General features: G+C 31.1%; 1 protein-coding gene across 2 annotated transcripts in view; it reads right to left on the minus strand.

The window, feature by feature from the left end:
- LOC114339528 (integrin beta-PS) overlaps positions 1-16,072 on the minus strand; it is a 63,321-nt gene that overhangs the window by 39,900 nt on the left and 7,349 nt on the right. Inside the window, exons 1-2 of one of the 2 annotated variants that reach the window (XM_050654463.1) lie at positions 14,208-14,224; positions 239-663 (exon numbers count right to left, since the gene is read on the minus strand). In XM_050654463.1, the coding sequence (XP_050510420.1) occupies positions 239-504 (266 nt within the window). In that variant the 5' untranslated portion in view covers positions 505-663; positions 14,208-14,224. Of the gene's footprint in view, positions 1-238; positions 664-14,207; positions 14,225-16,072 lie in introns of those variants that run through there. The other variant, XM_028290184.2, reaches the window with a different exon arrangement.

Consider the following 16,072-nt stretch of genomic DNA (forward strand, 5'->3'; position numbering starts at 1 on the left):
ACCTTTTTCTCTAAAATGAATATCCTAAGCTGCAAAATTAAAAATCTTTAAAAATTGCAAATTTAACAAATGAAAATCGTCATAAATAAAAAACCGCACAAAATTTTTGGTTACATTTTAGTATAAGTTATTCCTGACATCGTCCTTTACAACACCTGATAGGTTTCAAAAATTCCTGAATTATATCCTGAAATCGACCTATTTTTCACCCACAGCTTGGACTATTTAAATAACTTACCTTGAAGGAACAGTACTGACATATGGTAAATCCCGTTTATCAATAAAACTACCGAATCCCAGCCTGAATTTTGTTGTAATGATTCTCATCTGCTTCGCCAATTCGTTTCCAAGTTCTGCCAGTTTTGTTTTATAGCTTTCCATAGACTTAGATAAGTCCATAAGATAATAAAGATCAACTGGATAGTTTTCGGCGTTCTTAAATTGAAACTTCAAATCAACCTTTTCACCTTTACGCAAAGATATTTGTACTCTCTGGGGTTTCATTTGTATAGTTTTTCCTTCTTCTTCCGAAAATTCCTCATCTGTGTTGATATGCAATTCAGCTTTTGGAGAAACAACATCATCGGATTTACTACACCAGCTAGATGTGTCTTGGTCTGTGGTGTTGTTAGGGCGGCAATGAGGAAGTTGTTTGCCATTTGGCTAAAAATATAATTTGATAATATTATGTTAGAATGTTGTCCATAACTTTTCAAAAAATTTTTTTTTTTTTTTTTTCAATTAGAATGATGTAATTGCATATTAGAATATAGTTTTAATTCCAAACAACTTTTCATAACTAGACCGATCAAATAAAATTACAATACATGTAAATCAAAATGTAATTCCGTACAGGTTGGAATACATTTTTTATCAAAGTTTAGGTCCAAACAAAAGATATTTTCAAAAAAGTATATGATTCATATGAGGGGATCATTGTTTAAAGAATTAAAAATGGGTAATTTTTTGCACAAAATTTACTTTTTTAACTGCTGCGGTAATTTTTGTTTTTATTAAGGATTTTGCAATTTTTTTCTGCAAAGATGAAGAATCAGTCTGTTATATCAGACAATTAAATTAAATTTGACCCTTAATTTATTTAAATAATTGTAAATCAAAATTAAAAAACAAATTTCCAAAAAAATGTTATTTGCAATATATATAGGCACTATAAAATATTTTGTTTCGCCGAAAAAGTTGCGCTATGATATCACTATAAATTGAAAAAAAAATTGGTTGATAAATATTGAGTAGTTTATGAGATATTTAATTTGTTTATAAAAAATTACCATTTTTTCAATCGCTAAAACGCGGTTGTTACCGATAGAGTATAACAGTTTTTAAGATCTCATTTGTTTTGCTTTTATGCATGTTTTCTATAAATGTATTGATAAGTCAAAATTCCTATTAAACACCCCTCCAAAATGGCGTTTGAAAATTGGTGTAATTTGTTTAAAACTTATTTTTTTAATATCATCGCCGGGATTAAAAATTTTGAAATTATTTTTCGTTATTCGTATTATTGGTAATTTTTGACATATCCACAAAAGAATAAAAATTTTCTAGGAGCCTTTTTGACCGAGATAGCTTTTCCCAGTTTAAAAATTCATAATTTGTTTATTTATCAATATTGACATTTAAAAGTACGTGAGTACATTTATTAACCTTAATACTTAACAATGTCATTTATGCACATAATAAAAATTGTAGAATATTTTTAAAAATGATGATATTCGTTGCACCTTAAATTATGAAAACTTTTGTCTGAAAATTGGCGGAGGAGTAGTTTCCAATATCTCCGTTAATAATGGGCCAATTTCAATGTTTTCTTTTAATTTGGGCTAGCATATAAAAATAATAGCATCTGCATGACCCTTTTTGCCATAAATAATCATTAACTAGTTATAAACAATTTTTTTCAAATTTTTTTTCTCTAGTATTTTGATATATAAAAGTTGGCACCAAAGATAATCACAAAAGAGGATTAAAACAAATTTTTATTTTAAAAATGTACCAAAATAGTAAAATTTTGTTCAAGAATCATAAAAACTTTTTTCTTTGTACAAATTATTGGCAAAATCTCGCAAAGATAATGTGAATACAAAATATAATATATCAAATATATATTATACAAAATCTAATACATATAATGTATATAAAACCTCTATATAAATAAATGTATATAAGTGAATATAGATTAACAAATATATACACAATTAATTTTTACCTGTTAAAAACCGTAATTTTTAAACCTGTTAATTTTAACCTGTAGTACCTGTTAAAAAGATTATAAAATTAAATGTAAAATACATATATACAGAGTGGGCCAAAGAAAAGAGTCCACCTCGATATTTGGCAGTATATATTGAATTTTAAAGAAATGACAAAACACGTCGATTTTTGATCTAGGGGACACATTTTTACGGTACATACATCTGTCATTTGTCAACCCCCTCCTTTCCACCTCCCCAGCCCTTATTTTTAAATAGGGAATAGGGGTCGTGTGCCAGCTCATTCGAAAGGTTGTACAATTCTCTATTCAGTAATATTAACGTTGGCATAATTATTTATACAGGGTGTCCAAGAAAAATTATTTTGAATTAAATTAATTGATACAAAAAGAAGAATGTATGTAATTTATTTAACTCAAAATACATTCTACTGCTGACAGAAAACAGAAAAAAAATGTTTATTTAGTAAATAAACATTGCTTGTTGCTTAAATTCAATATTCAACCAACCAAGAGGCATATGGGTGGCAGCTTGAACATTGAAATTAAGCAAAAAGTAATGTTTATTTATCAAAAATCATTTTTTTTTCTTTTGTGACAGCAGTAGAATGTATTTTGAATTAAATAAATTACATACATTCTTCTTTTTGTGTCAATTAATTTAATTAAAAAAAATTATTTTACACCCTGTATAAATAATTATGTTATTGTTTATATTACTGAATAGAGAATTGAATAACCTTTCAAATGAGCTAGCACACGACCCCTATTCCCTATTTAAAAATAAGGGGGGGGGGGAAGTTGAAGGGAGGGGGTTGACAAATGACAGATGTATGTACCGTAAAAATATGTACCTTAGATCAAAAATGGACTTGTTTTGTCATTTCCTTAAAATCTAATAAATACTGCCAAATACCGAGGTGGACTCTTTTCTTTGGCCCACTGTGTATATTTTAATATTGTACAAAGAAAAAAAGTCTTTAAACAAATTTTTAATGTTAATTCACTATTATTTTTTTTATAAAAAATCTTTTGTGTCAACTTTTATTTATAACATCTAGAGAAAAAAAAATTGAAAAAAAGTTGTTTATAACAAATTCACGAATATTTATTAATTAATTTATAATAATAATATTTATTACAAATTATATTTATTAAGTTAAAAGCTACCATAACCTAAAAAAAAACATTGAAATTGGTCCATTATTAACGAAGATATTGCAAAGTACTACTGCACCACTCTTCATGCAAAAAGTTTTCAGTTAAGGTCGCTACGAAAATCATTATTTTTTAAAATATTCTAAAATTTTACCTCTATGTATAAATGATATTGTTAAGTAGTAGGGTTGATAGATGTACTCACAAACTTTAAAATGTTATTATTGATAAATAAACAAATTATGAATTTTTAAACTTGGAGAAGCTATCTCGGCAAAAAATGGATCTAGATTTTTTTTCTTTGTAAGTGTGTCAAAAACTACCAAGAACAAGAATATCGAAAAATAATTTCAAAATTTTTAATCCCGGTGATGTTATTAAAAAAAACAAGTTTTAAACAAATTACACCAATTTTCAAACGCCATTTTGAAGGGCTGTTTAATTAAAATTTTAATTTGTCAATACATTTATCGAAAATATAGATACAGGCAAACAAAATAAGACCTTTAAAACTTTTATTCTCTAGAGGCAATAATCGCGTTTTTGCAATTGAAAAAAATGGTAATAATTTATATACAAATTAAATATCTCATAAACTACTCAATATTTATCAACCAATTTTTTTGTCGATTTATAGTGATATCAAAGCGCAACTTTTTCTGCAAAACAAAATATTTTATAGTGCTTATTTATATTCCAAATAATATTTTTTTGGAAATTTGTTTTTCAATTTTGATTTACAAATATTTAAATAAATTAAGGGTCAAATTTAATTTAGTAAGTCTCATATAAAAGACTGTCTCTTCATCTTTGCAGAAAAAAATTGTAAAATCTTTAATAAAAACAAGAATTGCCGCAGTAGTGAAAAAAGCAAATTTTGTGCAAAAATTACCAATTTTTAATTATTTAAACAATGATCCCCTCATATGAATCATATACTTTCTTGAAAATATCTTTTGTTTTGACCTAAACTTTAATAAAAAATTTATTCCAACCTGTACGGAATTACATTTTGATTTTATTTTATTTTATTGGGCTAAACAGCAATTTTCAATATTGTGAAAAATAAAGCTACTTTACTTTTGAGTAATATTCAAACTTTTTTACATATCTCGTATAACATTCATAAAATTTGATATCTGATGGTTGAATCTTGGGTTTTGGACCATGCAGAACTTTTTATAGAGAATAACTTTTTTTCGTAAAATTAATAATAAAAAAGTTTTCCATATGGATACAACTTACAGGGACATCCTGTATATGTAAAAAACTACCTTAAAAAAATTTTTTGTGCAATTCGGAGCTGGCAGAAAAAAAATCCACCTCTTTGAAAATGCGCAAAATCGCGTTTTTTGTAATGCCGACACTTTTCGAACGTCCGTAACTCGAAAAGTTTGAAGTACGAAAAAAACTTTAAATGACGAAGTTGTAGATCTTTTCGAGATATTTCGATTCGTCACTGTCTAAATGTGGCTGTCCACAACAGCTATAAAACAGTTATAAATGCTGTTTTATAGCTGTTTGAATATGGCCATTTTTGGTTAAAAGTGGGCCTACTTGTTTGCCAAAAAGACTCGTTTTGATGTTTAACAAGCTGAAAAAATTTACATAAAAAGTAGGCGTCAAGAGCTAAAAAATGGCGTTTTCTAAATCATTTTTGGTGTAGAAGGACCCGAGAAAAAATTCTTCAAAAAGCGTTAAAAACGGCTATTTTTGGACCTTTTAAGGTTCACAGAAGGAGCCCCTGGACTCAAAAATCCGAAAAAATGCAGTGTCCTGTTTTTTTTTGATAGTACAACAGCATACTAAAATTTGCGGAAAATCGGTAGAATCCCCTCTAAAAATTAAATAGGTAAAAAGCAAAAAAGGCGCTCCAACTAATATTCATTTCGGCCTAATTCTTGACACTCGCTTCAAAAAGAAGTTTTTCTATTTCTTAACAAATAAAATGTTTACATTTAAGTATAAATGGATATCTTTTTAATTGTTTTAATAAAGGGAAAAACTCGTCAAATACCTGGCTATTAAGATGGCCAAGAAAACCCAAAAGAATTTTTTGTAAAAGCTATATTAAGAAGGTGGAAATGACAAATATATGGTATTGTGAGTCATGCATATAATTATAATACCATTTCCTGAAAGTAAAACCTCATATCCTGAATTCTCCTTGTGTTATCAAAATAACTTTCTTCCAATTTAGAATACTTATTATTGGTATTTATATTATTTATACAAACATAAATCATATAAAGGTGTATGTTTTAACTATAGGGTGTAACAAAATACAGGTCATAAATTAAAGTACATATTCTGGGACTAAAAATAGTTCGAATGAACCTAACTTACCTTAATACAGATATGCACATAAAAAAACAGATATGCACATAAAAAAGTTACACTCCTTTGAAGTTACAAAATGAAAATCGATTTTCTCGAATATATCGAAAACTATTAGAGATTTTTCATTGAAAATGGACATGTGGTATTCTTATGGCAGGAATATTTTAAAGCAAAATTCTAGTGAAATTTGTGCACCCCCATAATCGTACTTAACCATATACAAATAGGGGAGATATGCCTGAGACGGCATACTTTTTTTTAAATATTTTGTAATCGATAATTGATAGAGTTAGACATGTAATAAAAATCAAAGTCAGTGCTAGGAATACCTAATTACAATATTATTCTTTCTTTAATACAAGGTAGGTACATATGTATTATAGTTTTTTTCTGAAAAAATAAATTTTAAAGTTTTACATGTTTCATCTCACCCAAATGCATGTGGGTAAGATGGCATACCCTTGAAATAAAGGCACTAATCTCGAGATAAGTCACAAATAAATTTTTTTGTAGTCTTGAGTATACTTGTAATCTTTAGTATATAGTCGGCACATTCGGAATATTACCACTTGCCACAAATTTGGCATCTTAGTCAAGTTTCTCGAGAACGAGATAATGAAAAGAGGCCATTACAAAAAATGCAAGCAGTATCTTCCTCGTCACTTGTCTCAACATCGACGGAATTGATTTTGTCGGTTCGAATTCCTCTTAAAACGACCTATAACTGTAACGATAAACTCCAATCATATAACAAAATTAATGCAGTATAAAAACGCATAAGGGTGAGATGGCATACCTATGCCATCTAATCCACCTACTTACTGTGCCATCTCGTGCCACATTGCAATCAGACCGTTTTTTTAACCTAATTTTTCTTAAACACATTTTTAAGATATAGGTAAATCGATACAGGCGCGATAGGCATAAAATAAAATAACATCACAAAATTTAAAAATTTAACTTAGGTGTAAAGACTCGCGAATTATGATGTGATACAAAAAAAAAGCCAATAAATATTTCGTCCTACTTATTAAACATTCCAAAGGCTACTGCTTACTTCTGTCAAAATAAATCTAACATACATAAGTTCAGCAATGTTGACAAATTCTAACTTGAGGAACTGAAAACTCTCACACTAGGCACCAAATTTGAAATAGTTTACGAAAAACGCGTGATATGCCATCTCAGCCAGTATGCCGTCTCAGGCATATCTCCCCTATGTGGTGGATTTGAAAAATATTCAAAATATCTCGATAAAAACTGACTTTTTGAAAAAGTACTAAGAGGCAAAAAAATGTTTAAAACATATTTAACTAATGGTACTACAATAATAATTAAATTGGAACGTACACAAAAGTCTGGGGGGGTTTAAAGTAACAAAACCCCCATAAAATTTTTAAGGGGAGTCCAAATTTCACTATAATTTTTTGTTAAGATACTACTGACATTAGAATGCCACATGTTCATTTTCAATAAAGGATCTCTAATAGTTTTCGATATATTGGAAAAAATCGATTTTCATTTTATAACTTCAAAGGGCTGTAACTTTTTTATGTGCACATTTGTACTAAGGTAATTTAAGCTCAATTGAACTGTTTTTGGTCCCAGAATATGTGATTAAATTTATGACCTGTATATAATTCAACCAATTTTCATGTTAAGTATCCTTTTATTAATCTGATCAGGTCCGCTTTATCCATTAGGCAATATAGGCAGTTGCCTAGGGCGACAAATTATGAAAGGGCGGCAAAAATACTGTACAAAAAAATATTTGTATATAAAAATTAAAATCGAATAACATTTAAGTACATACATCAATGAAATAGAAATGGGAATTAATTTCTAGAAAACAAATTGCGGTCAGTCATATGATAACGCATCCAATATGTCTGGCAAATATTCAGGAATGCAGGCCAGAATAAAAAATTACAATACACTTGCTGAGTAGGTACCTACGTATTACCTTGCTGTGGACATTCTCTCAATTTGGTAGGATCTTTAGCAGCAGAATCATGTCTGAAGGCCACTTCCTTTTTCATTTTTGAAGTTATACTTCTTTACCGGAGATATGAGGGTGAATTTTTATATGTTAAAACCTATGATCCCGGCGCATGCGCATTATAACTTTGTTCTGATTGGATGTTCAAATGACATGTCAAAAATTATTCAATATGGCGGCTGTGGCACAGCTGTAGTTAGATTATTTATGGTTGTTGCGATTTAAAATTTATGTGAAAAGAAACAACAAACAAAAGTTAGTTAATAGTTATACTGCCTTTTTAAATAGTTTTCATATACCTATATTTTTGGACTTTTGGACTATTTTAGACAAGGAAAACTCATTCTAATTTGGTAAGTAGTTTTTATTATAATCATATTGTAATTATACATTTGGATTAGGTTGAAATACAGTAGAGCGTCGATTATCCGAACTAATTGGGGGACATAGGTGTTCGGAAAACCGATTTGTTCGGATAATCGAACTACAATATATTGATACATATTTATAGTCATACATATTTATCCACAATCGAATAAAAGCCATATTTATATACCTACATATTTATTTATATCTTGATAATGACAACTAGCAACTAAACAAAAAAGTGCAGTCTTTGCAACAACATAATTATTTTTGGATACAATATTGAAGAAAATTGAAGATATTTTAAGCGTCAATTACTAACGCTTGCTCGGTATTCGAGTGCGGGACGCGGGAGTCGATAGTTCGAATAAGCGGTCGTTCGGTTGATCGACGTTCGGATAATCGACGCTCTACTGTACATTTATTTTCGCAAGAATGGGGATTTTAGAGAGAAATCCCAAATTATGTCCGATTTTTATTTTTAAATTATGATTTTTTGGCGTAGATTTATTTATCTAGTAGGTATGTAATGCTTTGATTTACATACTTAATTTGATTACCAACAAAAGTTCTACCAATCTTCATCTAATATATTGTTTTCTTACTGTTTTGTTATATTTTAATATTTTCTTCCACAAAATTGAAACTACATAATTTAATTATATTCAAAACAACTGTCAAACAGTAAAACGTTCAGTTACCCTATTTTTTCACATGACAAATAATGTGGAATTGGACGAGTGAGTCTAGGCTTCGATTACGAATCAAAGCACCCCGAAATTCACGGGTTCGATTCCCGATGCAAGTTTTTGTTTTTTTATTTTTTTATGCATTTTATGATTGTAAGTATATTTGTTATATAATTTTTTTTTCAGAAAATGCGTATTTAAAATTTTTGCCAACAATTATTATCGTTCAGAAATCATTTTTTCTTTGTGGCATTTTTCAATGTGTTTGTGTGCGTTTTATTCTTTTATTTTTTTTTAATTTTTGGTATTGTCTTAAAAATCACATAATATGTAGTAGAAGTATAACTTCTTACATGCGTACAAAGTACACACATTATTTTTTTTAAAGAATCATATACATTTTTCTCGGCTTCCACATAAATATTTTCCCATTTATGAAGGGAAAGCCAAAAAATTGTGACAACATAAAACGTATTAAATAAATTAGAAAGAGCAAAAGAAAAATTCAATTTGACGAGGGGGCCGATGATGAACTAAACTTTTCAGCTAGCGATGAGATGAAAATCCTCACATTCTGCAGGTATTACAATCGACACTCTGATAAGAGACCTGAATTATAGACGTCTGGAATCTTATCAACTTATTTATCAACGTTTTCGTGTTATAACAGATTTGCCAAAATTAAACAATGAAGAAATTCACTTAAAGGGTCATTTGGATACCACAATAAAATCACCAATTGACATATGTAAATATTTAAAGAAGAGTGGATTGAAAGATATTTTCCCTAATTTTGACATTGCTTTGCGCATTTATTTGTGCATTCCAGTCGCAAACGTGTCCGCTGAAAAGTCATGTTAGTATGGTATAGTTAGACCCAAACCCAGACATCCAAAGTGAAAGTTATCCTCCAACACCAAATTGTTCTATATGGTCCATATAACGTTCAGAAAAAAGTTACACCATTTTGAGCGTCGGGTTTGGGGAGGGAGAGGGGGGAGAAATCTGTAAATTCGTAGTTTTTTACGTTTCTCGTCAATATTTCTAAAACTATGCGGTTTAGCACGAACAACCCTCTATACAAAATTGTTCTACATTAAATTTGAAATAAAAAAGTCCTATGCATGACCCTTCTAAAATGAACGGTTCCAAAGTTACGGAGGTAGTATAGTATAATTGGTCCAAAAAAAGGCCTAACCCAGACATCAAAAGTAAAAGTTTTCCTTCAACACCAAATTGTTCTATATGGTCCATATATTGTTTAGTAAAAAGTTACAGCATTTTGAGCGTCCAGTTTGGGGGAAGGAGATGGGGTAGCAGTCGGTAAAATAGTAGTTTTTTTACTTTTTTCGTCAATATTTCTAAAACTACGCTTTAGCGTAAAGAATGTTCTATGGAAAAATGTTCTACATAAAATTTAAAACAAAAAAGGTTTTATACGTTATTGTTATAAAATCAACGGTTCCAGAGTTACGGAGGGTGAAAAGTGGATGCTTTCGATACTTTTTATATTTACCGAATTCTCCCCCTCTCCCCCCCAAACCCGACGCTCAAAATGGTGTGACTTTTTTCTGAACATTATGTGGACCATATAGAATAATTTGGTGTTGGAGGATAACTTTCACTTTGGATGTCTGGGTTTTTGGTATAGTTATACCATACATTGCTCAAAAAAATAAAAAGTATCGAAAACCTCGACTTTTCACCCTCCGTAACTCTGGAACCGTTGATGTTATAACAATTATGTATACAAGATTTTTTGTTTTAAATTTCATGTAGAGCATTATTATATATAACATTGTTTACGTTAAAGCATAGTTTTAGAAATATTGACGAAAAACTTGAAAAAACTACTAATTTATCGACTTCTCCCCCATCTGCCCCCCAAACCGGACGCTCAAAATGGTGTAACTTTTTACTGAACAATATGTGGACCGTACAGAACAATTTGGTGTTGGAGGAAAACTTTTACTTTGGATGTTTGGGTTAGGCCTTTTTTTGGACCAGTTATACTATACTACCTCCGTAACTTTGGAACCATTCATTTTAGAAAGATTATGCATAGGGCCTTTTTTATTTCAAAATTAATGTAGAACAATTTTGTATAGAAGGTTGTTCATGCTAAGCCGCATAGTTGTAGAAATATTGACGAAAAACTTAAAAAACTACGAATTTACCGATTTCTCCCCCCTCTCCCCCCCAAACCCGACGCTCAAAATGGTGTGACTTTTTTCTGGACATTGTGTGGACCATATAGAACAATTTGGTGTTGGTGAACTTTCACCTTGGATGTCTGGGTTATATCATCTTTTGGATCAACTATACTATACTATGTTCGAAAATGTCAAGAATTAAAAATAATTTCCGATCAAGTATGACGCAAGAACGTCTAAACAATTTGTAGATTTTTTTCCATAGAAAGTGACGTAACAAAGGCGATAAATTATGCATTATAGGTGATTTTGCCAAAGAAAAATCAAGAAAGAAATCTCTAGTGTGATCGAACTGGAATGACAATTTTTTCTATTAAATGTACACACACTCAAACTTATATAGAATCACCATGTATTTCAAAGTAATATTTATTTCTTTTGAAAAAACTTGTTATGTTGCGAAGAATAATGGTTTTTATTGAAAATAAACAAGATATAAGACAATCGGATAGTACAGCTCGGTACGGTATAGGTTATTTGCTTGAGTTGCAAATTGAACGAAAATAAATCAACTAACTTTTGCGTCCAAAAACGAAAATATGCCTCATGTGGGGTTATAGAACTTACAACGAGGAAAGATTATTGGTCTTGTGGAGAAAGTAATGTTCCCAGAGGGACATAGCTGTAGATCTAGGCGTAATACAGGGCGTTCTGTCCAAAACCTATGCTAGGTAACAGGAACTAGGAAAGCTCAAAAATAAAGCAAGGAAAAGTCGCCAAAAGTAATACCTAACGGCTCTCCACGATCGTTTAATTGTCCAATCAGCTGGAAGACACCCAACCATTTCTCAACTGCAGCTTTTGGAAGCTACAGGTGTAACTCTTTCAGTTGAAACAATAAGAAGAAGAGTTCGCCCCAAGAAGTATACATTAAAAGACAATTATAGGTTCCCTAGTTATCCAGGCAGCACAAGATTGATCACCTAAATTGGTGTCTTCACCACCAAAACTGGAACATTGGGAATTGACAAAATGTACTATTTTCAAAAAAAAGTCAGGATTTGTGTAAAATCAGATTTCCCACGAAATCGTGTACTTAGAGGTCAAGGAAGACAAGCAAGAACGAAAACTGTCAGATCTGTTCACAAATATACAAGCGGCAGTGTAATGTTCTGGAGAGGAATTGTGACCCGTAAAAAAACTCCTTTAATTTTCATACAATCAACTTTAGCTGCTCACAGGTATGTTGATAACCTCTAGTCAGGCTCTGGAGAGGTGCAACAGGAGAAAATTTAAGTTTATTGCATGATAATGGACCTCCATATACCATTAGAGTGACTACATACATCATTGAAGCAGAAGGTATCCCTTATTTGGAGTGGCCTCTTGCTCACCCGAGCTTAATCCTATAGAGTATTTGTGAGATATGCTTAAAAGAAAAATTAGACCTCACTGGGATAATCCACAAAACACCGCACGGCTAGTACAAGCTGCTCTTAAAGGATGGAGCAACCTACCACAACAAAATGTTGATAATTTGATTATGAGCGTGCCCACGCAAACTGAAGCTTGCATAAGGACTAGAGGTGATAACACTGACTACCACAAAATACAAAAATAAATAAATAAAAACAATTTAAACATTATTCGTTTTACATTGAAATATTGTATGCTATTGACTTTAAAACAACTACTTTCAATTTGTTTGTTAAATACTTTATTGTTTTATTTAGGTAATGGTAATGTATTTGTTATTAAATTGTTTTAAAATAAATATTGTTTGACTTCGTGTGTTCGTTTTTTTAATTCGCACGAAATAGTAATAAATATCAAATGATTCCATATAAGTTTGGGTGTGTGTATATAAACATCGTAGTTAAATCCATTTTTAGTGTATTCTTATAAAAAATTCTGCTTGCAATTTTTTTTTCGCAAAAATGGTAGGTACATTTTTGAAGGGCGGCTACTATAGAGAATTACCTAGGGCGTCAATTGACCTAAATGTGGCCCTGAATCTGATCATACTTTGAGTTTTGTTGATTGAGAATTAAGAATGTTAGATGTATGTTTAATTGTAATACATATAAAAAAACTCAAATCTTAAATGTTAAAAACGAAAATTGTAGTAATAGAGCTCAAGCGTGGATTTTGCAGTTACTCCAGCGCGTCAGAATATCACATGGGGAGAAACCTTGTACCCTGTAAATGTACCTCTACCATATATTGGCTCTTAATACAGGGGAGTTCGTTAAGGGGGGTCCGAAAAAAAATATATCCTTAGAAAAACTCGAAACCGTCAGATTAAGATAAGGTAAGTTAAGTACATACAAAACAGTGTATATTTCATAAATCTGACGATTTGAGCGGGCGTAAGAAAATGGGTGAGTCACAAAGTTTCACAAAAAAAGCGAATATACCGCGAAATGAACGTCGGATTCAAAAGTTAAAAAATACGTTTTCAATATTTTTCAAAAATTTATCGAATGATACCAAACACGACCCCCCACGGAGGTGGAGTGGGGGTTACTTTAAAATCTTAAATAGGAGCCCCCATTTTTAATTGCAGATTTGGATTCCTTACGTAAAAATAAAAAACTTATTTGAAACATTTTTTCGAATTATGGATAGATGGCGCTATAATTGGAAAAACAATTGTTGTAAATTGAAAATTAAATTAAAAAATGGAAAGTCCCCACTTTATGGAAATTTAACTTTTTTGGTTTTAGTACCTACTCTTCATAACCCAATAGGTTTCCATGCATAACGCTCGAACTGCAAATTTAGCACACTTTCCTCCCCTACTATTGAGTTGAGAAAAAGTTTTTTCTCGGCAAAATTTTACTTTATTTTTTTTTTTATTTTTGTAGCATCACAAAAAACAACCGTGATAGAAACGTTTAAAACCTAAATTTTATTGCGAAAACCATATAACCGGGACCATTTAATCTTTTATCTTTAAAAAACTAAGGAATTTAAAATATTAGATTTAACACAAATTTATAGCCCTATAGAAAATACCTTCCTAATGGTTTTTGGATAAACCTGATATCATAAAAATTACGGATTTATTAATAACAAACAATAACATTTTTTTGGAAAAAATTTTGGAGCATAAATTTTCATGCTATCAACTCCTTTTGGGGCTCATTTTATAGGTAGAGTAGTTTGACAGGTGCTCAGTAAGTATATGTTATAAAATGTATCGTTTTCCCGTTACTTAAGCATGAATAGTTAGATTTGAGTACTCGCCGAAAAAAGATATATGTACATACCTACATTCAATTTCTTATTTGATTTTCTTATCTGATTTTTCTCTCTCTCGTTCCATCCCTCCTTGTGGAGTATTGGGCGCTTATGCGTTTCTTGGCCAAAAGTGTAAGATTGCTGTCTGGCCGGGACAACGCATCTTCTTTTGTTTTTATTCTCTGGATAAATTGTGAACTAATTCCCTCCACTCTCTTCTATCTTTTGCTCTCTTTTTGACTTCGCCCCATCTTAGTCCAATTTTTTCGTGTTCTCTCGTTGTTGTTCTTTTCCAGCTGTTGTCTGGTCTGCCCCTCTTTCTTTTCCCCTCTGGTTGGTATTCAAGTGCTTGTCTTGCTATGCTGCTTTGGTCTTTCCTTAAAGTGTGGCCGATCCATTTCCATTTTTTTTCCTTGACTGTAGTAGATACGTTAGTTTGCTTTGTCCTTTCCCATAGTTCTGTATTAGTTATTTTATTTGGCCAGTATATTTTCAGGATTTTTCTTAGAGATTTGTTTACAAATGTTTGTAGTTTTTTAGTTGTATTTTCGTCCTGTTTCCATGTTTCTGCTCCATAGAGTAGTATACTTTTAATGCAACTGTTAAAGATTTTAATTTTTGTTGTTTCCGATATTTCGTTTGTTTGCCAAATTTTATTTAAAGCGTTGAATGCGTGTTGCGCCTTTGTTATTCTCGTCTGTATATCCTTTTTACACCCCCCGCTCCTTTCCATGACAGATCCCAGATATGTGAACTTGTCTACCTCTTCTACTTCTTTAGCGTTTATCATTATTTTATTATTTGGATGGTTATTATTTTTTAGAAGTTTAGTTTTTTCTGTGTTTATTCGAAGTCCGATCGTGTCGGAGTACTGTGCCAATTTGTCAATTTTTGCTTGCATATGATTTCGGTGTTCAGTTATAAGGCAGATGTCATCTGCAAATTCGAGATCTTCTAGCTGTTTGAAAAGGTTCCACCTGATGCCTGTTCGATCGTCGATTACTTTCCTCATTACCCAATCTATCATAATAAGAAATAGGGTAGGGGATAGTACACAACCCTGTTTGACTCCACTTTCTATGGATATTTCTTCTGTTACTTCACCTGAATGTTCTAGTTTGGCTTTGTATCCTTCGTAGAGGAGTTTAATAAAGTTTATGATTTTTTGTGGTATCCCATATAATCTTATCTGATTTTTAATAACTAATAAAGTATTTATTTATTTTAATAACTTTGTATAAAAAATTTTGTTTAGAATTTGTCCCTCAATCGATGTATGGGGTTATTTTTAATAAAATAATTTTCACCCAGGGTAAAAGCGCATAAGGTGTCACCATGTCACTTTTGTGTCTTGAGGTATCCTCTAATAACCACTCGCCAATTTTCATGAAAATCGATGGAGGATCACCTTCTTCTTTAAGTTCCATCTTCTATCGAAGGTTGGAAATCATCATGACAATACGGACCCTGTTGACTGCCGCTCTAAATAGCTCTGCACTACTGCATTCGAACCATTCCTGTAAGTTCTTAAGCCAGGATGTTCTGGATTCTTCTGTAACACCAGAATTCAAAGGCGGCCAACTTATTCAAATGGACTTGTTTCAATGTCCACGCTTCCAAGCCATAAAGAAGAGTAGAGAACACGTAACATCGAAGCATCCTTAGGCGTATGTAGTTCTAACCTTAACTATATCCCAACAACAAAGAAACTTTTTTAAGTTCAGAGGCTACAGTAGCGATCAACAGGTAGCAACAAACACGTTCCAAGATTGCGGCTGTAATTTTGAATATTTTTTCGAGGTATTTGGCACACATATTCGTAATATAATAAAGAATGGCGGTACAGAGCTCAATTTCAGAAATATGTTAGTACGTGGAAATTACTTTATAACTT

This window comes from Diabrotica virgifera, chromosome 6 (assembly GCF_917563875.1).
Source record: "Diabrotica virgifera virgifera chromosome 6, PGI_DIABVI_V3a".
Classification (NCBI taxonomy): Eukaryota; Metazoa; Arthropoda; class Insecta; order Coleoptera; family Chrysomelidae; genus Diabrotica; species Diabrotica virgifera.